Source organism: Taeniopygia guttata, chromosome 1 (assembly GCF_048771995.1).
Source record: "Taeniopygia guttata chromosome 1, bTaeGut7.mat, whole genome shotgun sequence".
In the NCBI taxonomy this organism is placed as follows: Eukaryota; Metazoa; Chordata; class Aves; order Passeriformes; family Estrildidae; genus Taeniopygia; species Taeniopygia guttata.
This window is the reverse complement of record NC_133024.1, coordinates 60212245-60239585: the sequence shown is the minus strand read 5'-3', so window position 1 is coordinate 60239585 and position 27341 is coordinate 60212245. Positions and strand designations below refer to the sequence as shown.

The following is a 27341-nucleotide window of genomic DNA, read 5'->3' as shown; positions in this document are numbered from 1 at the left end:
CTACCATCGCAAGCCTTAGATTTTGTCTCTCTCAAGCCTGCATCCTGTAAATCCCCGTAATTGCATGCAGCTGTTTGTGAGGCATCCGCTGCAAATTGAAAGCATGTTTTGAAAAAGCCCCCAAGCAGAGAACCTCTAAAATAAGCACTGAAAAAGCTGTTGGCTTACCAAAAAGACCCTCTCTGCTCTGCCCTCCCCTGCCCTCCTCTGCTGTCGCTACCTTACAGTTTCTGACATCCAGAGAGTGGGAGGTCTGACAATCCGAACAAGGCAGCAAGGGAGAAATTCCATTCCTGTTGCAAGCAGTAATTCCTCCGTGCAGGCTGCTTTCTCGTGAGTGTGTGTGCGCGCTTTCTTTTGTGTCACTTCAAGAAGGGCTCTGATATTATTATTACTTTAAATATAGCTTGCCCTGGGGCGGGGAAATGCACAAGGAAAGAGCCGGCGAGCAGCCTATCTCTCAGAAGAAAAGAGCAAGCCTCGCAGCACAGGAACTGGCTTCACTCAAGTGTGCAGTTTAGAAGTCAAAAAACTATTTGAAACAGCACTGTTGTGGAGGAGGCTGAAGAAAAAAAGACACGGAACTGGCTAAACACAGCGAAGAATATTGTGAACCAGGGTGCCAAGTGCATTTATTCGCATTTTGAAAGTGGGCTCTGAAGTGCAATGTAAGTCTTCCTTAAATTGTATTCTTTTATAACAGTATCTAGTTGTTTAATTTCCATTCTGAAGCCATGCTGGGCCAAAAGGTACAATTAGCTACAAAAATCAGCATGAAGCAGAATGTGTAGTCTCTGATACAAGGCTGAAAATGATTCTGAAATACAACAGAAGACAGAGACTATCAGCCATATTATGGAAGCTGCACTATAAATAAAAGCATATTTAATTATTTCAAGAGAAAGATGTTGGATGGAATCATTAATCAAGTTTCTTGATAGAGAATCAAGAGCTTTGCTGTTTAATATGGCAAGATATTTTAATACTGCTGTGTTTAAAATTGTGTGATAACAGTTACCAATAGCAATAAGATGTAGCTCCAGAGGGGAGTCCTAGTGGTTGCAAAAGTTTTATGTCTTTTATTTCTCCAACATTTTTGCTCTCTGAAGCCTCTCCTACAGCCCAGTTTTACTATCCAGCTGGATTTTCAATATATGCCGACACTGGACTTCCTATGGAACTGAAAACAAAACATTTCAGCTTTTGGAGTAATTCTGGTATGTTTTTCTACATTGCACTAGTGGCAAAAATACAGTCGACAAGAGATTGTGCTCCCTCAACTTCTGACATGGAGAGCTGAGGAATATAATACCCAATGGTGACAAAGGGTGATAATTTCCCGTTTTTCACAATTTATCTCTGTGGTTTTGGACTTAGCAATGGATATTCTTTGTGATGGAGTGAGCTCTGTGAACCCAACTGCAAACTCCTTCATACAAATAAATAATGAGAGAAGATTCTACAGAAATGTCTATGGAGCTGGAGAAATTAATATATCACATCTCTGCAACTTGACTGTGAACTCTGACAACTTAACCAACCTTTCATGCGAAAGTAACACAAGCCCACCATGCTGCCCTTCACAGAAAAACTGGCCGGCTTTGCTGACAGTGATAGTGATTGTTTTAACCATTGCTGGAAACATTCTTGTCATCATGGCTGTTTCACTGGAGAAAAAACTACAGAATGCCACTAACTATTTTCTAATGTCACTTGCAATAGCTGATATGCTGCTGGGTTTCCTTGTCATGCCTGTGTCCATGTTAACCATACTGTATGGTGAGTATCAGCTGGGTAACCTACTGCATGTATTGATAAGCCTTAAACATTGCATGCAATAACATCTTGTTTTCATTATGATTTCATTCTCTTACCACAGAAAATTGTTATCACTCCATATAAATTGAAATATATGTTACTGGTTAATGGGTGGAACAGGTGAAGTACTTGAATCTTTTCCTAGTTTATATTTCCAGCTACAGGCATTTTAAACACAGTCCATAACATCAGTTTATTACTCAGTTGTCAGATGAATTGTCTCAAAGTGTATATGAAGATGCTTTGTTCTTTCTATTGCTTTCAGATTTTTTCCCTGGCTCATAATTTTCATGTTCCCAATGAGAATGAAGGGTCCTGCCAGTTACTTTGCTCTGCAAATATGCACTGAAACAGTAATGACTACTTTTAGATTCAAAGTAGGCAGCCCTCTCAATTATTTTAATGAAGTAATACAAATGTAAATAATTCTCTTATCACCAATACCCCACTTAGACGATCTATTTACTAGCAAATGCTGAAATAAATATTGCAGGAGCTAAGAAATGGATGGGCATTAGTAACATTTACAAATGCAGAACTATAATTTCTTAAGAGAAGTTATTTAAGTTAATAATGACTCACAGTTCATGGCCTTGCAGGTGATTAATAGCACAACTTTCTTCTCATTTTCACCAAAATCATTTGCAGCACAGCTCACGCCAGAACAAGCAGCACCCTTTGTGTTCAGCAATAATTTTGTCAGGCTGTGACCGTCCCTAAACTTCAGAAATGAGCCTTCTAATGCTACTGAATTGCTGCAGTTCAAAGAGAAGCTAGACATTGTCAGGAGAGTGAGATTGTTCTATTACTTCACTACTTTGGGACTTAAGGTCCAAACGTAAGCCTGTGCTTAAAGGAGATTTAATCCAGAAAGTTGGAAGTTTATTTTCCACTTTCAGTATCTCTACAGAGATAGCCCGCAGCAGCATTTGCAAACTGCATTTGGCATCAGTCACGGTGCAACACCGCGATGTGCCGCATCAGTGTGCTATTATCCTTGGCGGGAGAAACAGCGTGAAACAGGAATTGTCCGATGAGCGAGATTTAAGTGCTGCGTGATTCCCTGCGACAAGCAACAGGGACTCCTGCTGGCCAGGCTCCGCTGCCGAGGGAAGAGACGGCCGAACGCCGTGCGCCGGGAGGGATGTGGGCGTGCGGCGCTGGGTGCCGCTCCCGCCCGCCGGGAAGCGCAGCCCGGTCCCGGCGGAGCCCGCGCCGCCCGCCCCGCGCTCCCGGGACACGGGGGCCGCGGGCCCGGAGGCACCGGGGAGCGGCTGCCTCGGCTTTGCCTCCTCTCCCTGCTTCTTCCCTTGCTAGACCAGGAATGGAAGCAGCTGAACTTGGGGTGAAACATCATTTGGTGGCACCCGCTGGTACCAGGAGAACCATCTTGGTGTGGTGCACCATCCTCCTCCAGGATGATCAGTGATGGCATGGAGGGAAACCTCCCCTTCCACAGGAGCATTTCCTTGGCCGCAGCTGCTCAACTTCAGCCACATCACCCATGCTGAGTCTTGAGCTCAAACTGGAGGCCTTTGCACACATCTGCCCTGCTGGGACACCTCCAAGGCTGTGGAGCAAGAGTGCTCCACTACCCCTTCTGCAGCCCCTGGAAGGGCTATGGTGATTGCTTTGCTCAGAGATGATTTTCTTGCGGGGTTTAGAGCTACTGTGAGCAATTCTGGTTTGGGTGCCCTGGCATACCAGCAACGTGCCTGTGCCAGTCTGCACCCTTTGGGCTGTGCAGGGTTCTCCATCCACACAGCAGCCCCAGACTCTGCTGGAAAAGGCAGCACTTAGTAAGTCCTGCCAAGGTGGAAGTAACTACAGAGCAGAAAACTTCCTGGAGGATGTTATCTACACCCTTACTAAGGGGGCACCTTATTGCATCCAGAGTTTTCTCCTCTCATATACTTTCTTGAATCTGTAGTCTCTAAGGAATTTTATCTGGGAGATGCTGTTTAATGACTGTCCCATCCTGGTTTATTGCAAAGACAAGAAGTCTAGAAGGATATGACAAATGTGTTCCCAAAGGTCACTGAAGCAAGAGAAGATGTATGTTGTCAAGTGTAAAAATACTTCGATGGTTTTCCCTGTGTAAATTTGCCTGGCCTGACAGAGAGATGCTACTGGGAAGTCATGCCCCTGAAAGCCAGCCATCACATAACACACTCCAGGGACCAGATTTCCCAACATAAGACCAGAAAACATGATAAAATACATCCATAAATGCTCTATGGCTTGTCAGGGTCAGCCTGTATTACAGCAACCCGAGAACACCAAGAAACAGGTCTCAGTACCCACTGAGACTAAATGTAATTACGCACAGACCTACCTCTTCCACCTCTCCTTCCATTCCTGCTGTTGCAAATCTTGTACTGTATCTCCAAAGGACACAGGCAGTCCCCAAAATACTTACACAGTCTCACAATATGAACTCTGGCATTGCCCCATGCCACGCTATCATGGGCAGCTTGGGTAATATGCTCTGAATTAAATCACTACAAGATAACTGCAAAACTTGCTGCAAGGAGAGTTATTAGTGGTTCCCTGCAGGAATAGAAGGCATTTTGAATGGGGGTCCTGCAGGGCTCTGCTTAGCCAGGGTCTGCTCAGTACTGCTCTGAACAACATGTATAGTGTGTGGAGTGAAAGCTTATGCAGCTTTCCAAAAGCACCAAGCTGGGAGAGGTTACAAGCACTCAGAGGGACGGGATGAGAATCATCAACAAGAATCTGGACCCCTGAAGAGAAACTCTGAAACCAACAAACAACATTCAGTGAGGATAAGTGCAAAGGTGAAGAAGCAAACCAGCTTCTGCTGGTGAAATTTGTCCGGCCTTCAAGAATGCTGAACAAGATCTGGCTGTCAAAATGTATCATTAGCTAAATCTGCTTCACTAGCATGATATTTTCATACAAAAGACACTTAACATTCCAGGTTGTAAAAGGAAAGACATTCCCTTCAAGATCCATGAAAACTCTTTCATTTCACTTAGCAGTTAAGAGGCCTTTGCAAGAGTACCAAGTCCTGTTTTAGTCACTGAATGATATACAAAATGCAGATAAATTAAATGCATTTTGGGGCTGAAAAAGAAAAAGGAAAAAAGTTCTAAAAGCATGATCTGTAAGAAAAAGATAAAGTACTAGGCTTTTCTTAGACTGGAAGACAAAAAAATAAACACAAAACTAGGCAAGCCGTGATAGCAATCTCCCAACAGCTTTGAGAAAGAAAAGTAATCAATTAATCTTCATAGGTAGTGGAAAAAACAAGGAAAAAGTAAGGGTTTAATTTGCAGCAAAGAAGCTGTAGGTTGGATATTGGTAAACACTAATGCATCTGCTTTGGATTGCTTTCCCTGGAGGAGCCTATCAATATTCATTGACAGAGGAAATATCCTTATTTAGGTATGTGGTAGAGGCCTAAAGACAGGGTGAGATAAATATCACTGGTATGCAACAAAATAATTTTTCTTCTTCAGCTTCCATTAAGTCCGAAGTTTTACTTTCAGAATTAAGGCAGCTTTGCATATCAGCAGGTGTTAATAATGCAGTAATTACATGGATAAAAAGTCCTAAAGCAAAATTGAGAATTTGCAGTTTTACAATGACAAAATTGCTTCTCTTTTCATAGATTTGCTGCCAAAAATGTTTAATCACAGTACCAAGCACTAGCATTATGCAAATAGAATTAAAAAGAAAAAACATATGCTGCCTGTATCCTGGGAAAAAAGCAGAGTTAACCCCAAAAGCTACAGTTAGAAGGCTGCAAATAAATGAAAATATTCTCTTAAAACAGTGTCAGGCAGCTTCTAAATGTATCACTTACTACTACTTAGTACTTACTACTATCCTCTTAGAAGGATATATGCACTAAGACACATGTCACGAGAGATACATGCCACATCTTTAGCTGATGCCAACTTTCTCTTGTGCAGGATACGAGTGGCCTCTACCTAGAAAGCTCTGTGCCATTTGGATCTACTTGGATGTGCTCTTCTCCACAGCATCCATCATGCACCTCTGTGCCATCTCCCTGGATCGCTACATTGCCATCCGGAACCCCATCCACCACAGCCGCTTCAACTCCAGAACTAAGGCTTTTGCCAAAATAATTGCTGTTTGGACCATATCAGTTGGTAAGTGAGGCAACATTTCAGCATGTAATTGCAGATTTCCAGCTTCTGAGAGGATTTGATGTATATACTGCAGTCTAAAACTTCATTCTTTGACTGCAGTATTTTGCTTTCCACTTCTATGTAGTAATTATGCAATGGAAACCAACAACAATGGGAAATGGAGGAGAACTGAACAGCACTAAAAGCATATACAGCAGTGATAGCATGACCGCATTCAAGTTGTTTAAAAATATGTTGATTTCCCATATTGATGAATCATCATTACCTAAACACCTGAAAAGAAAAAAATATATCAACTGAAAAAAGTATATATGTAATATATATATGCCTTGTTACATGCAAGTCAGTTGTTCCAAATTTCTTATTTGGGTAATTTGCTTAGAGATTTTTCTCATGGGCAGATCTTCTCTGCCTTTCTTGGTGTATGTGGTGGGGAATTTATGCATCCTATTTAGGAGACAACAGATACTGTGTACAGTGAGAGTGAGGAGCCTCTCCAGAGGACAGTTCAGGGTTACAGTCCAAAATAGGTGTTCTGAATGATCTAGTACACAAATCTCTTTTTGCACTGGCAAAACCCAGAACCTCAAAACTAGGCAGGGGAGCACTGACCTTTTATTCCCCTGGTGGCAGCATTTCCAGGGCAGTCTTATGTCACTGGAGTTGGAAGAGTTTGGTGTCCGATGCCATTAGGAATATCCTCACACAGCTGGAGTGGAGGTTCTTTGAAAACACAGTTCCCTTTCAGTGCTTGTAGACCCTTAAGCATTGTCAGCTCACTTATTCAGAGGCAGGAAAAATTCACTCTTTCATCCTGGAAGAGATGTGAACTGTCAGCAATCAAAGGAAATTAGCTCCTTCCCTAGCTAATACAAATTATTTCAAGTGGTAACAGTGATCCCTTACCACTTTTCCCAGAGGAGGGAAAGGAGATGATGCCTAACATGTTGCCAGCCTGGCACTCAAAATTGTCTCCTGACCTCCCTCTTGATCCTGGCCCACAGTCTGAGAAAAAGCAGTTAGGATTTAAAATAGCTGTATCTTATACTGCACAGCAAGAAATTGTGGGAGTCTTCTCTCCCACAGGAGAGAAATGCAGGAGGACAGTCCTGCATTTTCCACGACTTGGTGAGGTTCAACAGCATCTAGCTCTGGGGTGCATTCAACTGATCAGATGTAGATGTCTATCACAGACCAGGTGAACTCCACCCTAAAAATACCTAGTTCTCAACTATAAAGGAAGCCTATAGCAACTCAGATGTACATGTCTTCATTTAGATTAAATTAATCATATCTTGTCTCTTCTAGAGTCACATTTTTTAAATTCAGTTGAAAACATATTACCTACTCTGTCCAGCTTTTCCAGTTTTTGAAACTGCTAAGTGCAAGTATTTTCAATGCATTTCTCTATATATAGCATAAATAAGTTAAGCATTCCTTAAAATTGTGCATACTGTGTCTGCACTTGTGTGTGGTGCCTTGTGCTTACTGTGTGTGAAATTACTGTCCTTTTAAAACACAAATTCATGGAATGATCAGAATGACTATTCCAGGGGCAAGCCAGTGGTCCACTTTGCTCAGTATATTTTCTCAGACGGGGGCTTACTGACAGAGTACTTGAATTAGCTCACTATTAAAAGGAATCTAGAAAAAAGGTATTATTTTAGCCCTATTAGAACATAGTTTATGTGCTGTGGGAGGAGGGTTTATTTCTTTGATAGCATGATATTTTGTTTCAAAAGTTATGTCTTTTCTTTGCAGTAATAACTCGTAACATCCATTGTAAAAACACCTTTTCTGCTCTCTGGAGAAACTGTCTCCTAACAGTGATGAGATGAGTCACAGATGTTACTTGTTATTATTATGGCAAGTGATACCAATGTGGTCCCTATTTATATAACTCTGAAAAATACAACTCCTTACTTTATTGGAAACCGTTCAAGTGTGGCGTGAGTGAAGAGGACAGAATCCTGCTTTACTGCAGCTGGATAAGGACATGTGTAAAGGAACAGTGGATGTCAGGAAAATAGGAAGGGTAATAGGTTAACTCCACCTCATTCACACATTTCATGTCACCAAAACACTGAGAAGGTTAAATAGGTACAAGTTAATGTAGGCAAGCACACTCAGGTGGGCAGGAGTGAAGTGCTGCTTACCTGGTTTCTAGTCTCATGGAAGCAAGGGGGACCAGCTGAAGGAAGACTGGTTGGTTTCCAGCCTGGCAACAAGCCATGGCAAATGGGACGTGCTCCAGAGGACAGGTAAGAGAGTAAACACATAGGAAGAAGCTATAGGAAACTGATGAGCCAGTCACTTCCAGGCTGGACTGAGTTTGCACTGTGCCATATTGCTATATTAACAGAATAAAGAGAAATGCCAGTATTGTAAGGAATCTTGATAGATCCCAGATCACCCATGCAACCTGCTGTCAGTCAGTCATCAACCCTTATCCTCCTGATCTGCCACCATCCAGCTAAGAATATGTAGGAAATGGGTTTCTGAAGGTGCTTTCTGTATCACTTACTAACAAGAAATGCTTTCTGAACACAGAGGTGCTCCATGTATCATTTACTAGTCTCCAGGCTCTCAGTGCTACTTAGAGTGACAGGGGTATAAGTGATTTAACTCTTGGCATTTTCACACAGCTATGGTTGAGAATTCTCACTGGGATGAGTGAGGTGAGAATGGTGAGACACTGGCATAGATTGCCCAGAAAAGCTGTGGATACTCCATCCCTAGAAGTGCTCAAGGCCAGGTTGGATGGGGCTCTGAGCAACCTGGTCAAGTGTAAGGTGCCACTAGCTGTGGCAGGGGAGTTGAAATGAGGTTATTTTGAAGGTTCTTTCTAACCCAAACCATTCTATGATACCTGGCACAGGCAGAGCTGGTGTTGGGCACAACACACCCTCCACAGCACCTGTGTAGGTACAATCTCACTTACAGATTCAGATCCAAGGTTTTGCTCTCCAGCCTAAGATAGATACCCTTTGACTTCCCTATATTACTACAGTTTGCAGTTCAGCTGGTGACCTGTAAACTCTCGTGAAGTATGAGATGGAGGGTAAAAAGCAAGAGAAAGATGTTCCCCTGTGCAGAAGTTCCTTCTAGGGGAGGAAGAGGGGGGAAACAGCGAACAGTTGTGTGTGGGCAGCACATTTAATCAGTTCCACTGACCATGCAAACAGCTCAGGCTGAACTGAACAGCACTGATGAATATACAGGGCTGTCAGATGCTGCCTTCTACCACTCTCAATATGGAAACAAACCATTTAATCCTACCACTTGTTTTTCAGCCCATTCTTTTTCTAAAAGAGGATCTTTCTTCTATTGCCATTAGGATTTACTTTCACAAACAGCCTTTGACAGAAAGTATTGCCAGGGATTTCTGGAAGTCCAGGAACATTATATCAACTGGGTTACCCTTATCCACCTGCTCGCTGACTCCTGCAAATACTTCTAGCTGATTTGTCAGGCCTGAACCCAACTCATCTAGATTATAGCTTCTAGTGTACCCAATTAATTACACTTTTGTTCAATAGATTTGTAATTTTCCTTTTATCTGCTAAATACACAAATATATTCAGTAAATTTTAACCAAAGGCAATCAGTGATCTTCCTTCCATTGGCCTCAGTGACATATGAAGCATGTAAAAAACAGCAGAAAAAAGCACAGATAGTTTAATTTACTTGGCTTCTGAAATCTTGATTTTATCAGTTTAAAAAAAGTAAATTGTGGTAACATTTGCTTTTGCATTTAGTGGAAGAAGAGCATTTAGCCAGAAGCCTTTGTTTCACTAGAGCATGTAATGCCACAGGCAATTGGTTTAAAATAGATTCTAATTACTGTAACAGATTCTAATTGTGTCTTTAATTCTTAAATCATCCAGTATGCACAGTGGTTAGGTGATTAGATTATTTGTAGCTGTTGAAGGCAAATGCTCATTAAACCCTAAAAATGATTCCATTTGTTTTAAAGCACAGAGGTCATTATTGAGAACAGGTGTAAAAAGCCAAAGGATTTCCCGCTGCTGGAAAAAAAAGTAGAATTTTAGATAGAACTAAAATCTATAGAATTGTAAATAGAGCCTATACTGAAAAATACATGTAAAGTATCTTGAATCCTAAATGGGCCTAACGAAAAAAAAAAAAAAAAAAAGCATTGCTCTGCAAGAGGCCAGCAGTGCATCATCCCCTCCTTGAAAGGGTGACATAAAAGAATTACAGGCATGAATGTTAAGCCCTCATATATAACATTCCTCAGTTCTTATTTCTCTCTATTCCTCTGTTAATGGTCTAAGTAATGTGAAGTCTGATGAAGCCCAAGCACTCTAAGCTGAGTTTTCTCTTATCATTTCTCACTCAGCCTACACATCTGTTCACTGCCTTCAGGCAGTCTCTGCACTCCCCAGTCAGCAACAACTTAGATTTATTCAGTACTTTTCATGCAGAAAAAAAAGCCCAACATGGATCTGGATGAAGCTGGTAAAATACCTCCCACCACATAATTCTAAAATTTTGACATTGCTTTTGAGGATTCAAAAATGAGAAATAATGTAGCATGTGAAGCAACTTTCTCCAAAGTGAAGGGTGAAGTTAGCTCCAGGTGTACAAAGCAAACCCAGTGCAACTGAGTCCCCAGCTAATTTGGCAGTGTGACATTCTATGCTGATACAGAGGCTTACACCTCCTTCACAGGCAGCCTGCAATTTCTCTGCATGGCTTCTTGCTGCCTTGCAGCGTTTGAAGGGCCAGGAATTGGGGGAGTTCAAGCACCGGTGCCTCTGGATTGTGTTTTGTTGACAGCTTTGGCCTCCCTAGGCTCAGTCGTCTTTCTGTCAAGGACAGCTTTCAGTTGAAAATCCCTTTACAGGTTTCAAAGGCAGAAACAGCTAATAAACTGCAGGCTGGGAGTCCCTGTCCTGAATCTACTACACATCCGTTTCTTCCAGGTGACATAATTTGCCATTTCAATCAAGTCTTAATTTATGGATGCCTTGGCATAGGAAAAGATAATTTGTTAAAACAGGGAATATACTGCCAAAATATATAAAATTGCAAATAATTACACACTGAACTGTACTCTGGCAATATAGATCTAAAGCTTACCACCTAAATTTGGAAGTGCTAGAGCTAAACTTAAAATATCCACTACACTGTCATTTCCCTAGGGCACATTTCTTTTATTTTTTACCATACTCATGAAACCATCTCTCAGAGAGTGAAAACACTGTTTGCTCACTCCACCTGCAGGATCTCAAGGGCAAACATTGTAGGTTTTATGTTTGGGCAACCCTGGCACCTTTGTGATTTGTGGATGTAGATGATGCCATAAAAATAAAATGAAGTTGAAAAAAACTGTTGCACAACATACAGAGAGATTTGTGTTAATTATAATGAAGGGTGTTGGCATGAAATTTCATTAATAAAGTATTAGAGCTTCAGAACCATCTCAGAAATAGAATCTTCATTGTATATCTTCACAGAAACAATGTATGAGGCTCAGTAGTCAGCAACAATACGTCAGTAGAAAGTTCATCGCCATACTAATGACTCCTACAGTAGTGACAAGTAATGAGAACAAGCCTTCATGTGCATTGTCTGGGGGAAGGTAATGTTCAGTTCCATGGAAAAGGAACATTCAGTGCTGTGATGCACATTTCTGAGTTGACTGGCACATGTATTCTGATCATGAGGCATTACTTAAGATAGTTCTGAGAAAGACACATAACTATCCTATTTACTTTGATGTAAATTATCCCCATATTTCCCATGTAACAGAATCCTTTGCTTGATTTGTTCTTCCCAGAGGAGTGAACACATCCACCAAACCATCAGATTACCACACATATCTCCCTCCCATAACTGTGACAGTTTAAAAGACTTATATTTTTGAATTTGTATATGTTTGTTCATCTGACAAGGAGGTATTACTAACATTTTACTTTTCTTTATGGAAAAAAAATATTTAAAGGAATGCTAATGATTGAACTGCTTTCTAAATTCTCCAAATTTGGAAACACAAAGATATAAGACACAGGCATGCGTCCATAGGGACACATTTGCAAACCAAAGCATTCATCCGGATAGGGGAGAATATATTATACCAGTAAATATGTATCATCAGAAGAATAATTATTATGTGTATATTTACCATGTTCTTTGGGTAATTACATCAGGATGAGATGAAGGATTTTGCCTATGAAAAAGGCACAGACTCATTTTGTGAGCAGTCCTTTTGCAAGAAGCAATCTGCCTTTCAGGTGAGAAAAGGAATGAGGGGTGATCATAACGGTATTGTGTGGCATTTCTTTCAGCTTTGGTTTTATTTTAAAGGCAAGTTATAAACCGTAGAGCTGTGTTTTTAGAAATAGAAAAGAGCCTGCTTAGTCAAGGTGCTGATGGAAGAACTACTTGTCTTTTTTTAAAAAAAATACTTTATTTTGAAGACTCTGTTCTTCCTCCTCTTGAAGCTACCAGCAAAGAAGCATAAAGTTCATCTGGACCATCAGGCCTGTCCTGTTATGAGGGTTTTTTGAATTAATAAATTGGTAGGTGCCAATATGGCCTATAATCAGCCAGTCTCTCTTTGTAGGGTATATTAGAGTTAATTGAATATTTTAAGAAAATAGTCAGCATCTCTAGTCAGAGGAGCTGAATTTTTGCATAGAAAATACCACATGCAACACAAATGATAACAAAAGAATAAGGTACAAGGAGTTATGTTGGAATTCATAAATTCTGTTGTCTGTACACTGTGACTGCATTTAATCACTTACTAAATTAAAAATGGTGCTGCACATTAGCACAAGTAGCATAGTGTTGCATAAAAGAAAATGTCAAGAACAGAGGAAATTTAATTAATTTTAAAATTATACAGAAGAATTTCACAAGTTCCTTTATTTATTATATTTGGCTTAAGCCAGATGTTGTGTTTTATGACATTAAGAAAGGTTCATGTATCACGGAATTCTTTAAAGGATTATATTTATCTTTACCAGCAGGAACATTGCAAACTACTGAACACTCAGGCTTCAATTAACTTTCCCCACACATTACCTGGCCTGTGCCGCTGGCATCACTTCTAAGCAGAAGCCAAGCTAATAAAAGTCAAGAGTTTTGTCAGAACTGCAACAACATATTCCTAATTACATGAGACAAATTTAGAAACACCTGTCGGGTGATTTTTCCTATGATGTCCCCAGGGTCATTGATGGAAAATAGCTTGTTGAGCTCCTGTGATGTCCTGAAAGCAGGCTGTAGCATTGTGATAAAGGCTTTCTTTTCTGCCTGATCAAAATTGGAATCTGTGTATTTCACAGTATTCAATTCAATGTTGGAAATAAATCACACCCACTGGGAAGATTTATTTCCTTTTGGCAGAACATAGCCCTTGTTACGAATTTTTGTATTTGATCTGAGTTTTGAAATGTCAAATTGACCACTACTAGGATCATAGGCTGAGCTGAACTGTGAGCATCTTGAGAGAAAACTTGTGTGATTTTTGGTCCAAGATGCACTGAGTGAGCAGTGTAAATTTCCCCTCACAAGCACAGAAATACTCAGAAGTTTTAGATTGAAAGTTGCCCAGTTAAATCCAGCCCTGCCTTGCGTACTACTGCTGGACATGAGGAAGTCACTCCTGTATTTCTTGTTGCAAAGACAGTTCATGTATTTATTGTTCATTTTCAAGGTGCTTTGTAACATTTTACAGAAAGAGGAGCCTAGGGATCGTACTGTAGCACCCACACAGACACTAGTAGACGGTGGAAATAGGGGCAGATACAATCCCTTCAGTTATGCTCCCTTTTTCTCTCTTCTTTAACCCTGTTATCTTGTAAATGGGACCAGGGCATTGGCTGGTCTAACAGAGTTCAGTCAGGGTGAAGGGCATTAGCTGCAGGGTGGACAGTAAAACATAAAGCACAGGATCCTGACTTATCTTCAGACCTGTGCAGGTCTCTAAGCTGCTTCTCATTTTGGTTTTCCTTCCAAATTGTCCATCACATCAGGACATCTATCCCAATAACTGTCCACACTGCTGCAGTCTCCTTGTATAACTAGTAAGAAGCTGACAATTTATTTATTGAGCTGCTTCTGCAAGCAACCACAAAAGGAGGCATGGAGAAACAACTGGGACATGATCAGAGGTCTAGAAAATACAGAAGAATTATGGTTTTTCTTATCTGTGCCCTTCAGATGGAGTGTGAAATTATTGTAAAAAAATAATAATAATAATTAAAAAATCTATCTGTTAGCTACATTCAGTGTCCTTTTAAAATACTCAATGAGGCCAAGCAGCATTGCTGAAGAAATCTCTGAGATACTAACAGAAATCTCTATGCAGTTCAGTGGAAGACTAGGGCAGAGTTAAGTAATTATCAGCATTCAACAAATCATACCATGTAATAATTAAAAGACAGAGATATAAAAACTGGACGATCAGGGGATCTTGTCACTTAGACTGCTCTAGGAGGCATCACATTATTTGCTTATGGTAGTGGAATATCTAAGATCTTTCCATAATTTCTAGCTTCTTGCTGATACAAGTATTTTTTAAGCATTACTGCGTATGTAGCATGTATAGCACATAATAAATTAGCTCCAAGGATCCTTTAGAAGCTTCATAGCTAAAAAGACAAACTGATAACAACTAATCTAGGAAGATCCTGTAAAAAAGGTATGGTATTTCCTTCTTCTCAAAGCGCTATTATCCCCAAATCTGCTCTTCTAGGGACCTGAACAGTGAATGCTGCAAGACCATCTGGCATGGAATACAGAAGGGTCATATGCTAAACAGAGGGGGTATCACAGGTAGCTGGAGTTGATCCTACACAAGGTTCTTTTCCTTTGCAAATTAACATATTTACCTGGGCCAGTGCCAACCATAAATTTCTAACTCCATCTGAGTAGAAATTAAACTGTTGCTACCAGGAGGTTGAAAACACCAATGCAATATAAACAACATTCACTGAGTATGCAGAAAGAAAAAGGGTATTTGACTTGCTCTGCATTTTGCTGAGCCACAGAAGCAGCAGCCTTAAATAGCAGGAGGAGAATATTGTCCCTCTGTGCAAAGATAGGCTAGAGACCTGTGGAACCCCTTGCAAATTTTCAGACTAAATATTAATCTCTGTGTTGTAAGGCCAGTTACTTTTCATCACTTCTAATCACCATGGGTGAAGGGGTTATATGGTTGTCATTAGCCTATGTCTCCTGGAGGAGCATATCAAGCCCTGCTCCCAAATGGCAGCAGAATTGTAGCTGCTGTCCAGCTTGAACTTGGGCTCTACTCAGCCAGCATCCCCCAGACAAGTTACTTCCTCACCTCCTTTTATTTATTTCTAGCTGTTTGATAGGTGTCGACTTCTATATGCCCTTTAGTGACTGGGTAACCATCTTAGACAGAGAGATAACAACTTCTCTCAATCGGAGATCTCTGTGAGAAGCCAAAAAACACCCTAGAAGAAACCTTTGTCCAAATCAAAAATATTGTCCCCAGTTGAAAATTAAAGACTGTATTGGGGAATAGAGTTCACTGGAAACTGCTAGGCAAAAGGTTGTAGCTCCCTCAAATACTCAGAAGGCCTGAAAAATCCAACAAGAAAATTAGGGGAGCCAGACATAAACGAGTCCTGCAGCATAACTAGCAAAGAGAATTTGAGGAGTGCATAGGCAGGAAAAGCACTTAAAGCCAAAAGCAAAGAAACTGTTTCCTGCTGTTGTATTCTTGCTGCCTTTAGGAAATAGGGCTGTGTGCATATTTTGAGGATTATATCAAAGCAGAAAGCGACTCCATCAGCGGCTTCCTCTCTCACAACTCAGCTCACCCTGAAGCCCAGGGTTTCTAAACAGCTGGGTCAAAAAGGGGCACGTGTCCTTAATTTCTTGCACTGTCCTTCCTGTAATTATCCTCTAATCCTGTTAATAGTTATTTTATTATCACAGTTCTACAAATTAATTTGGAGACACATATCTCTGTTCTTGTTAAGAAATAGGTTTCAGGACCAAAGACCAAGGATAAATGAGAAACATTAGGAAACACAGACTTCTCTGATTTTGTTTTTCCAAAGTGAAATAGATAATTCATGGTATAAATTATCATTCACCATACTTTTCCCATAAAAAGAATTAATGTATCTCCTGCTAGGCTAAATAATATGTTTCCTTAGAGATTTTCTGAGCTGTCAAGAACAAAGCCATTTCAAAATTAACAGAATAATCCAGCTGTTACCTGGCACCCCCTCTATGTGATGTTAAATTTGTTTTCCTTTCACTTGAATCAAATAGAACATGTGTGACTAAATGAAGTGTTCCACGGCAAAAGATACAGAAAACCAGCTCCATGTGTGCCCTTGAATAAAAAACTAAATTTGGTCTATCAGCAGTTATAAGGAAAATGCCTGGACCCACTCTGATTTAATTCCTGTGAGTACAGCCTCTTGGGATGCAGAAAGGAGACGATGATCCCCCAGCACTGTGACTCACTTAGCTCTTGAGGAAATCCATCTGAAAACAAGTATTATATGGGGATTTGTGAGAGAATGCTCCTCATCTGCTTCTGCCTCCGCCAACATATGTACCTACCACCGGGGAAGAATTCTGTGCTGGTCTCACATGTGAGGAGAAATTCTAGCCCATGACTTTGGGGATATTGTCACACTGACTAGGGAAGGTGGAAGCTTTTTAACATTCATGCTAACTAGATGCAGCTTCAGATGGTGATTCCCAATCCACGCCGAGGTTTTCAACATCCCCTCTTCCCAGGTGGAAATCTCTGCTTCTGCATTTCCACCCATCAGCAACCTTCACGCATTGGAAATATGGCTGGCACTACTCTGGCAGCAACAAAATTATCACAGTGAAGGGCTTGTCATGACTGGAAAGGAGCCAGTGGGGGAAGAACATTGTCAGGTGCATGCAGAGAGCAGCTAAGTGTTTGCAGGTCTGGGGAAACAAAGCTGTAATGACAATGAAAACAATGAAATGTAGTGATGTACCAACTATAACTGTGAGTGTCACATGCCAAGCAGAGACATGAAGCCAGACTGAGCAGCTCCTCTGCAGATGTTTAAGTGGAAGTAACTGTTGCTAAACTCCAGCTCCTCATATAAGATCCAGACACATTGCCATCCTTGATACTCAGAGGAGGACATGATCCATGGTCCCCCTGCCACAAGCGACTCACTATGGCTTGTGTTCCTTAAGCAAACATCCACACAGGGCAGCATGGTAGCCCAAAGGAATAAATATTCTTTTGTGTAGTTAATTAAGTCAAAAATATTGAAAATGGCAGTGTGCCACAAGGAGATTTTTATACAGCATGAAACTAGGGTATGCATTGCATGCCTTGGAATGTAGCAGGTGAGTTATACATGGACATCTGTTTGTTGTTTGAATGTGTAAATGTACCAACAGAGGATATTTTCTGAGCACAAACAGGCACCAGATACCAGCATGGGCTTTTCTAAAGAAATCAGACAATATGGCCACATTGAGGTGCTTGAAGGAGACACTGGCCTTCTCAAACAGCAATCTTTTCAGAGGTCCCCAGTGTCACAGCACATCTTTGTGCAGTGGCCTGTGAGCTGGCCCATGACCCGGTATGTCTGAATCAATGTGACTGCTAAAACCTGAGATGGAAAGAGTTTTTTGGTTTTTCATTGTTTTTGTTGTTCACTTTCATGAGAAAGTGAACAAAGGTGCCAAAGTTTGAGAGAAACTGTAGTTACATTTCTAAAAGGTAGTTCCTAACCCTTAGACGTTTATTAAGGCACAGAATAATGCTCATTTGTATTAAACAAAATTGAAATAGATATATGCAGGGTGATATATGCTTGTGACTGACAGTTTCTGCTTAAAGGAGACTTCGCTGAAAGAACCTTGACCTTATCAATTCAATTCCCCCTCCTTGTCTTCACCCCAAGTAACCCAAGTGTGCCACCATACATGCACGGTAAATTATGGTTTTGATTTATTGATAGTCTCAGCAGCTCAAGGCAGCTGCAAACCCAGTTTACCTGTCCAGTTAAAGTGGTTTTATAGCTGCTGTATACCTCTGAAGCCAGCAATGTGTACCACAATATCAACCTTTGTCAATTTCACCAGGCTTTTTAGGAGAACAAAAAGGATGCCATTGCTTTACTTCTTAACCTTTGGTGTTTTCAAGAGCCTTTTGTCATTCTGAAACTGTGCCCAAATTCTTGAGGTTTCATGCAGAATTTATTACTCATCTTCATTTTTTGGGATCTGTTGTGCAGTTTATTAAATCCACAGTTTGAAACAGCCATGTGTGTATAAATCAAACCATATAAATAAACCACCTTGTCCAGAGGAACATAATATTTAGGGCTTGTTGACAAGGGAGAGTATTCTAAGTGGGAATGTCAACTGGAAATGGAGTGAGTGATGTACCTTCAGTGCTTGAATGGATGCTCCTATTCTGTGCTGAATGCTTTCTTGTGCCTCATTTTAGTTCTTTTGAAAGCCAAGGAAGGTAAATCATAAAAAAAGCCCTCAGGAGATACCAAGAGTTTTTCCAGACTGACCTTGAGCTAGTGGGAGCATGGAATAGGCAGGGTGTAGAATAGCTGTTCTGTTTTAGTCCTTGCAGGTTGTTTCCTCCAGATCTACTGTTGGCACATGCTTAATTTCCCAAACACCTGTTTGTCCCTACCTGGTAGTTCTGCATGATCCTTTCTTGTGAAGCTGATTTTCTTCTTATGACATTTGAATGCACAGGCACCATCTGTGTCTCCTTAAGCATCCAGTCACCAAGAGCAGGGAGCTGGAAAGCAAGGACAAGTAAATCAGCGAGTATACATCTGAATCATCCAGGTGAAACAGATTATTCATATTCAACTTTTAAAGAATTAATTCAGTCAGTTGCAATAATGCTAATACAACTTTAGACTAGTGTAGGGAACGCTGTAGTCCAAGATGGCTTGGATGAATGGAGACGAGGGATCTCTGAAGGCTGCTCTTAGAATATCAGGTTTATTAGGGATGATGAAAGGTCTTGCTTGGAGGACGTCTGGCCCCTCAGAGACCCCTTATCAGGGGGCTTCAAGGTGGGCTGCTTAGGCCAATGGGGTCACAGACACCTGATGTTTCAGGGGAGGGCTACAGGTGTGGGGTGGACCATACATTCTGGGGGTTGAGATGGAACAGTCCATTTGACTTTTGGACTTATCTGTAGGTAAGGGCATTGTCCAGCCAGTAGGGGGGATTGTTTTCATCCTGGCTGTGCTATTGTAAATCTTTTGCCAGGCAATTGTATTTATCCATCCTTTCCAACAGACTAGGACTTTTTGTTATGAGTTTACAGGACAAACTTGATCTTGACCAAACATGACATATGGGTGATATTCTTGGCCATATGTGATGATTCCTAAAAATCCCATCAAAACAGTGGATGTGAATTGCACATGGAAGTTCCTTTACTGGCAGTTTAAATATGACTGCCTTTCAATTTGGTCCCTGTGTCCTCCTGGAATTTGCCATACTTATGCTGCAGAAGCCAACTGTCAAGGGGGAACAAACCCTGTTCCTTTCAGGAGGAAAAGAGTAAATTTAGTCCCTGTAGAGATATAAAAAGAGAAAAATGGGCTGGACATTAACTTTTTCCATGCAGGAATGGCACAGGATCATTATGGGGGGATGCCCTGAATCAGCTGAACTGGGGTTGCACAAAAAGCAGTTTACAGTGTTCTCTGCCACCAAAGTGTGGTATCTCTGTTGTTTTCAAACTCTATACAGGCCACTTCCCTTTGGCTGCAGGAGAAAGATGCCTTGAATGGTCACTCAGCAAAACTTACATGACTAGCTACAGCTCTGCTGGTACAGCACTTTCGTGTTTGTTAAAGGAATGGCAAAGAAATGCAGGAACTTCTGCTACACGGTGAAGCCCATTTCCATTTCTTAAAGCCAGAAATCTGGATTTAGATGCCAATCTCAAGAAGCGGCTAAAACCAAAACAAAGCAGTTGGGGAATTGCTCCTCTTGTTTCAGGCGAGAAGTTGTAACAGACTTTGGCTCTTTACTTGAAAAAGCATGCAAATTATGCTAAAATTTTCCTCTTCCTAGTGCTGCAGCCTCTGCTCCCATGCCTCCTCATGCAGCTGAACCATAAGGTAGTAATGAAAAGCATCTTTTTACTCTGTCAATACCATTGTTTATTTTATCTCTGCAGCTCACACAAGGTCTTTGAATTAAATGAAAAAACAGCCTTGCTGTTATCAGCACAGGGCAGAAGCAGATGGGAAACTTGTGGTATTGCTCTGAGTAATGCTGTGTCTTTGTGCAGCTGGAGTATGATGCTGGGAGATGCTGGATGCCTTCAGCACCCCTTCAACTCATCCAAAAAAAAGAAAACTAGCTTCAAAGCATTCCTCATTTCCCTGGAGTTGTTCAGCACCCCAGATTACTCACCATGTCTGTACAGTCTGGTTTCTGATGGTGACCTCTGCCTCATGCTTTCAGTGAGACGGACTCAGATCTTTTTAGCCAGTAGCTAAAAACCCTGGAGGTTCCTGTCAGCTCAGCTCAGGAGCTGCCACAGACTGCATGAGTTTGCATCTCACTCACTGGCTTCTCCTAGCCCAAGTTCAAGCACTTAGAGCTTGAGCAGGAGAAACAGAAAGAGTAATACCACAGGCTCTCCACCAGCTTCTGCCCTGGGCAGATAAGAAAAGCACTTTTCTAAAGTGGCCTGAGGCAATGCCATGACTCTGTTCAAAGTTGCAGAGACAAAATAAGCCACAGTGCTCCTAGAAAAAAAAAAAAAAAGACCTCTGTAAAAGCTCCAGAAGAACAAAAAGAATTAAGCACTTGAACAGAATAAAAATCTAATATTATTACTACTGTGATTATTATTGTTTGGTATTGAGCCTGTACTCCACAGCCTTTCTCTAGGACTGGAGCTGTTATGCTGGGCACTGGGTATGTGTGAAATGAAGAGACAGACCATGCTTCTAAAAGGCTCCCAGTTTAAGCAGCAGAGTGGGAAGAAGGGAAAAAAAGAGAGACAGCAGAAGATACCATTTAAATGCAGATCTTTCAGGACTCATCTGTGAATGAATAAGGACACTCCTGGGTATCCATTGAACAAAGTAGGGCACACCATCCTCACATCATAAGAAATTCTCTAGTCGATGTTTTCATTTCTCATAAGCCAAGTACAGCAACTGGGATTTCTGTTCCAAAATGCAAACAGGACTGAAGCTCCCAGACTAAGCTAACTTTCCACAGGAATCAGAATCTTTGCTGCTTTTATCCAAACAGGGCTGCATTATCACCCCCCTGCTTCACTTCAATTCTGCTATCTTTGCAGCACATAATTTCTTTCATTGTCTGAACATTGCCTCTCTTGGAGAGACATCATCCATTTGGAAGGGAAGAGACAAATGCTGAAAAAACCCCAAAACCTACAACTAGAGAAACAACAGCTGTTTGATTTTACCCAGACTCTAGCATTTCCCTGCGGAAATGGCTGAGTAGGCTTGATACAGACACAGCAGTCCAAGGAGAATGGACTTTGTCACCTTGTCTTGCCGTTCATGACAAGCCAAGGATGCATGCTCCAGGGAAAGACAAATTTTGCATGCTTGTACACAGAGGAGGCAGCCTCTAGTAGATGGAAATACAGTGAAAGGACTTTGCAGTCCTGCAGGATAAAGTACAATTCAGGCTGCCTCATGCAGTGTCTCACAGTGCTTAATTTGTTCTCGTTGTTCATCTGGCCCTTGCCACATGGGAAGCTGGGTTTTGTTAGCATTTAGCATTTAACTATATGGAGATTACAGCAAGAAAAGACACAGTGAAAGATTACTCTTAGACCTATGACAAAAAATTATCTTTCCTACTAAAATTAGTATTTCCCAGTCTATTTAGAGCCCAGAACACTTTTAATCCTCGAATTAAAAACAGTCCAAAACCACTCTTATGGCACTCCAGAAAATAAATACATACTGTCATCTTGGTTGTAGTTCATTAAATCCTTCGCAAGGTGGTAAAGACCAAGGAAGAGGTGTGGAGACCATTACAAGGGGCCCAAGATCCAAACCATGCTTTTCTGGCTATCAGGTGTCATAGGACAGTTGGAAGGAAGCAAATGTGTTCTACCTGTGGCTGAGGTAATGTGTATAGCTACGACCACCTCAGCCACAGGTAGAACACAGATAGATGTTTGTTTGTTTTTTCTTGGAGGCTGGAAGTGTTTTTCATTATTGTTTTTAACCTCTTCTTCCTCTCATCCACCTTCAGGTATCTCCATGCCTATACCCGTCTTTGGACTACAAGACGACTCCAAAGTATTTAAGAAAGACATTTTTAAGAAAGACATCTGCTTACTTGCAGATGAAAATTTTGTTCTAGTAGGCTCTTTTGTTGCATTCTTCATCCCTCTAACCATCATGGTAGTCACCTACTTTTTAACTATCAAGTCGCTGCAGAAGGAAGCTATGCTATGCGTGAATGACATTGGCCCTAAGACCAAGTTTGCCTCATTCAGCTTCCTCCCTCAGAGTTCCCTGTCCTCAGAGAAACTCTTTCAGCGCTCCTTGAACAGAGATACTGGGACTTCAGGGAGGAGAACCATGCAATCCATCAGCAACGAGCAGAAGGCTTCCAAGGTCCTTGGCATTGTCTTCTTTCTGTTTGTTGTGATGTGGTGCCCATTTTTCATCACCAATGTGATGGCTGTTATTTGCAAGGAGTCATGCAAAGAAGAGGTCATTGGAGGACTCCTTAATATATTTGTTTGGATTGGCTACCTTTCTTCGGCTGTCAACCCACTTGTATATACGCTGTTCAACAAAACCTACCGCTCTGCTTTCGCTCGCTACATCCAGTGTCGCTACAAGGAGGAGAAGAAACCTTTCCAGCTGATTTTAGTGAACACTATCCCAGCACTTGCATATGACTCCAGCCAGCTCCAGCTAGCACAAATGAAGAGTTTGAAAAAAGAGGCAAAAATGATGGCTAAGGATTACTCAACGGTCATGATAGGAACACAGCGTTTAGATGGTCCCTCCAAGGGAAGTATCGGCCCAGGGAATGAAAAGGTTAGTGGTGTGTGATGGTCAGCAGCTGCCATGACAACCACTGTGTGTGTGCTGAAAATTCCACCTGCTGTGAGAAGCTCTGATAGCTTAGGAAAATCAGCTGTGTTCAAGAGACCTTCCAACAACATCATATACTCCTCACATTATCCTGTGGATGAAAAGCAGGGTTGAAAGGGTATCAAATGTGCAATTTTTTTTCATACAGTACGTTGGCTGTTTTAAGCACAGGCTTTATTAGACTTATTTTTTTAATATTCTAAAGGATATATTTCTTAAAGAAAAAAAATGCAATTTCTGGTATTATAATATGGGCTGTGAAGAAATCTACGTATTTCTTTTCTCTTTGCAAATGAAAGTTAAGCTGCCCTTTGATGTTCTTGCAGAGTAGGCTCTGGCTAGTTTGTCTTGCTACAATTGAGTTATCATTAACTGAATGAGCACTTTACAGAATTTCAAATAAAATGATGGTTCATTTGTTAATATATATTTAAAATAAATCTAAAAGTATTAAAGAAAATCTATTAAAACTGCTAATTAGTTATATGGACATTTTGTTAACTGTTTCTATGCTACTTTTTCTTCCTCAGTAACCATCCTGAAATGTCCCTGGGTTTTTCTGCCATTTATTCTGTATTTCAAATAAGCAAAGGTAAATTATACTTGAATAATCCTCTGTTTCCACCACCATTTGTAATGTTTATTTCAGGACTTGTAGTTTAGTTGCATTCAAAAATTTCATGTGTTCAGCTAAAAAAATTGATAGTAATGTTTTCAAAATTATTGGTCTTAATTCCCTGCTCCCTCCCACCGGTGTTGACAGCAAGGTGAATTGAAAGAACAGTGGAAAACCAGGCACAACATTGCTAAATAATTTCAGCACCACTTTCAGATTCATTACTCTGTTCAATTCCAACAAAGTCTGATTTAAGTAGTGTCAGAGGAAAATCTGCATGCATCTTCAGTAAAAACAGATTCTCTCTCATCATGTCTCTTTGGTTAAAAAAGACCATTATGAAGAATCTTCTGGCTTTGGTTTAGGGCTTGTAAAGCCAGAATTATTAGAAAACTGTTAGTTGCTAAAATTAATTTTCCCTTGTTTCACTGTATTGCTGTTAAGGCAGATTGCTCAGGAATGGTCAGAGGATTGCACTACTAGGACTTAGCCTTAATGAAATACGTATGGGCAAATGGGGCTCATTTGAAAAATAACAGGACCTGTGAACAACACTGCATTTCACCTGCATAGATCCAAGGGCAGAATACATTGCATAAAGAACATAAAATACATTGCTTGACAGACATGCCTAGTCATGAAACTCTTTTCAAGACATCATAGCCAATGTCACTGAGGACAGTGGGACTTTGCTGAAGAGGAGAAATATAAATGCTGCACTCACATGCAAAGTTTAAATCAAATAATTTGATTCATTCCATGAATTTTGCAGCCATAATCTCATCAGAACCAGGATGTATTCCGGTTTCTGTGGAAAAAAAACACTGTCCATCCATGTTGGAAAGGATGGAATCCATCCTTCAGAGATCTCTTGTCTCTATTCATCAAAGCTGTCCTGGAGCACAGCCGTCCCTACACATCCAGAAGCAAAACTTCAATGCCTTCATCTGTCCTTCTATTGAAGTTGTTCAGTTTTTACAGAGCAATTAAATTTCCACTAAGCCAAAGAAGGAGCGAGACAGAGAGAGAAAGTGAACCTTTTTCTAGCCTACCAGGTGGGGGTCTTTAGAAGAAGAAGGCCTTTAGCTTAAGCTACTGATCTATGGCAGAAAAGGACTTAAAAGTTGACTGACAAATCAAAGTTTATCAGTCAAATAAATCCGTATTTGAATGATTTATTGTCATATATATTGTTTAACTAAATTTGCTAATTTTATGAGCCCTCTCCTCTGACATGGGATCAGTAGGAGCCACTGTGCACTGGTCACACAGAAGCTCTGCATGCACATGATGCCACTGACTCACCTCACAGATCTCAGCCTCCATGCTGGGATGAAGTGTCATGCTGTATCCCCATTCACAGTGATGATGCCATGCATGTCATCTATCACCTCGCAGACATTCATGGGTTTCCCCCCAAAACTGGTCGTTTAGGATGAACTGATAAATCAAGTGGAATAAATGCTGTGCTCACCATGTGCTTTATACACTCTCTGTCTCTGGGTACATTTGATCACCTCAGTCAAACTGAACAGCTTCAGTAGAAGCAAAAATGAACTCGCTGCTCCTACCTCCCTATGCACACATCCCGGTCTTACCCAGCACTGTGTGAGGGGTGTCACAGTGGCAAAGAAAGCATTCCAGGGGGAATCTGCTAAGTGCAGCTGAGTATGAGGACTACCATAGTAGTAGCTGGGAACAATGACTTTCCACTCTTTCCTGTCAAATTTGATATTGACCCTAAATCTAGTACTTTGAACTAAGGACAATGCTCATCTTGTATCCCACAGGCCATATCTCTCCACTTCACAACTGGAGTGATGGTTTTGAGGATTTATCCTTGGAAACAGGTATCTCAGGGAATAAGCAGACAGTAACAAAAGCAAAGGTGTTTTTTGAGAACAGATCTGAGGCTCTAAATCTGCCACCAAACCAGATTGCATTCATTTAATGAATATTGACAAGGGACTGAAGGTCTCTAAACCTCCATGTGAGGGGAAAGGAAACAAAGAGGTTTCCACCAAGGAGGGAATCACCACATTTTTTTGCCATTTATGCCTGACCTGATGAAAGTTTCTCTGGCCTTGCAAATGAAAGCAGTAGGTAGGACAGACAGTAGGTGGATCTTATTGCCCATTTGTGCAAGGGAGCAGAGCTCATCTGCATCCTGTACAATGTAATATGGCACCCTGCACTTCTCCAGAGCTCAATTTCTCCCAAATCTCCTGAGGGTCCAGTTGCTGCTCTGCACAGTCTCCTTCACCAGCTTGCAGCTGATAAACTGTTACTGAACATTTCACATTCACTGCTTATGCTCTCCACTTACTGCCTGCATTTTGCCGACGTGGCAGAGCAGATCAGCCCTCTGTTTCTCTTTCATTTCACTTTCTGTTCCTCATTCACAATGCGAAATTGCTCAGGTTGCAAATACTGACAGGGAATGTTTCACTACAATCACAGAGGGTTTCAATTACTGGCTTGAAGTTTCATTACAAGGTGATTCTGAACAATCATTTTTTTTTCCAGCTTATTTTAAAATAAAATCTATTTTGGACATAAGAGACTTAACAGCATTTCATTAATTGACAGCTGGAGAGAACATAACACCGAGTTTTTGCTTAGAAGCAGGGAAAACTGATGCCTGACATTTTGATTTTGTAGCACTCAGATAGATGGTTTTATTGAGTAATCAGCAGCTTTTGCCTAAGTAGCCTCTTAAGGCCAAGAATGCACAGCAAAGACCACTATCTCTAGCTCTTGATGGATATTTCTTACAGCTTAGAAAGCCCTGATTCTGCCACCCTGCATTAAAATATTAATAGATTTTTGTGCAGTTTGCCTTAGTGAGGATGACAGACTCAGGATATGAATTTGTTCTGGCCACCATGCCAAATCTGCTATGGGTTTTTCATCAGTAGATAGCAATTAATGGACTCATTTTACTGCAGACAGATGACAGAGTTCAGCTGTTTCAAACTAGGATTTACAGCACTTGGCCCATGCTTGGAATGAGTACCACAGTTTAATATGACCAGCTTCAGAGCAGTATTTCCATCTTCCAGAAAACTGTGTTTGCATTATGCATTAGAATGGAATGGAACTTTTTGTAATTTTTCAGGTTAAAAAAAAAAAAGAGAAGACATTCATACAGACTGGTTCAGAGGTTAGGGCCTTCCCCTTTTCCTTTTTCACAGGAAAAGCATGCTGAGTCAGTCTGTCATACTTGCATCCAAAAAAACCACTTCATCTGAAAAAATTTTTCAGCATCAGATTTTCAATTGACATTTTATTACTGTTAAGACTGCATCTGAAAAATGTCCAAAGACATGAAGCTCACCATGTATCTCCTAAGCTGGTGTGCATCCTTTTTACACTTCAGGGTAAAAATTCCTATGTATCTATCCCATCCAGTCAACCATGCACTGTACTTATGTAATTATTGCCAGACGGTGAGATACATTCTATTTTGAATACCTATATGTTTGCTTATGTAAATACATACAGAAAAAAATTTGTTGTATTTTGTAATGTTAATGTAAAATGGTGTTTTGATGCTCTACTGTTTTGTCTGATCGCACTGCTAGTAAAGCAGATTAAAATACTCAAATGCCATCAGTTGTTTTATAAACTAGAGGTTTGTCTTAAATAGCT

General features: G+C 40.8%; 1 protein-coding gene across 1 annotated transcript; it reads left to right on the top strand.

Moving 5' to 3' along the window:
* The first annotated feature begins 298 nt into the window (after positions 1 to 298).
* Positions 299 to 27341, top strand: HTR2A (5-hydroxytryptamine receptor 2A). Its single transcript, XM_030272518.4, has 4 exons — positions 299 to 668; positions 1110 to 1779; positions 5757 to 5957; positions 22218 to 27341. Exons 2-4 carry the CDS (start codon positions 1380 to 1382, stop codon positions 23030 to 23032), a joined length of 1416 nt encoding a protein of 471 aa, XP_030128378.4. The 5' UTR covers positions 299 to 668; positions 1110 to 1379; the 3' UTR covers positions 23033 to 27341.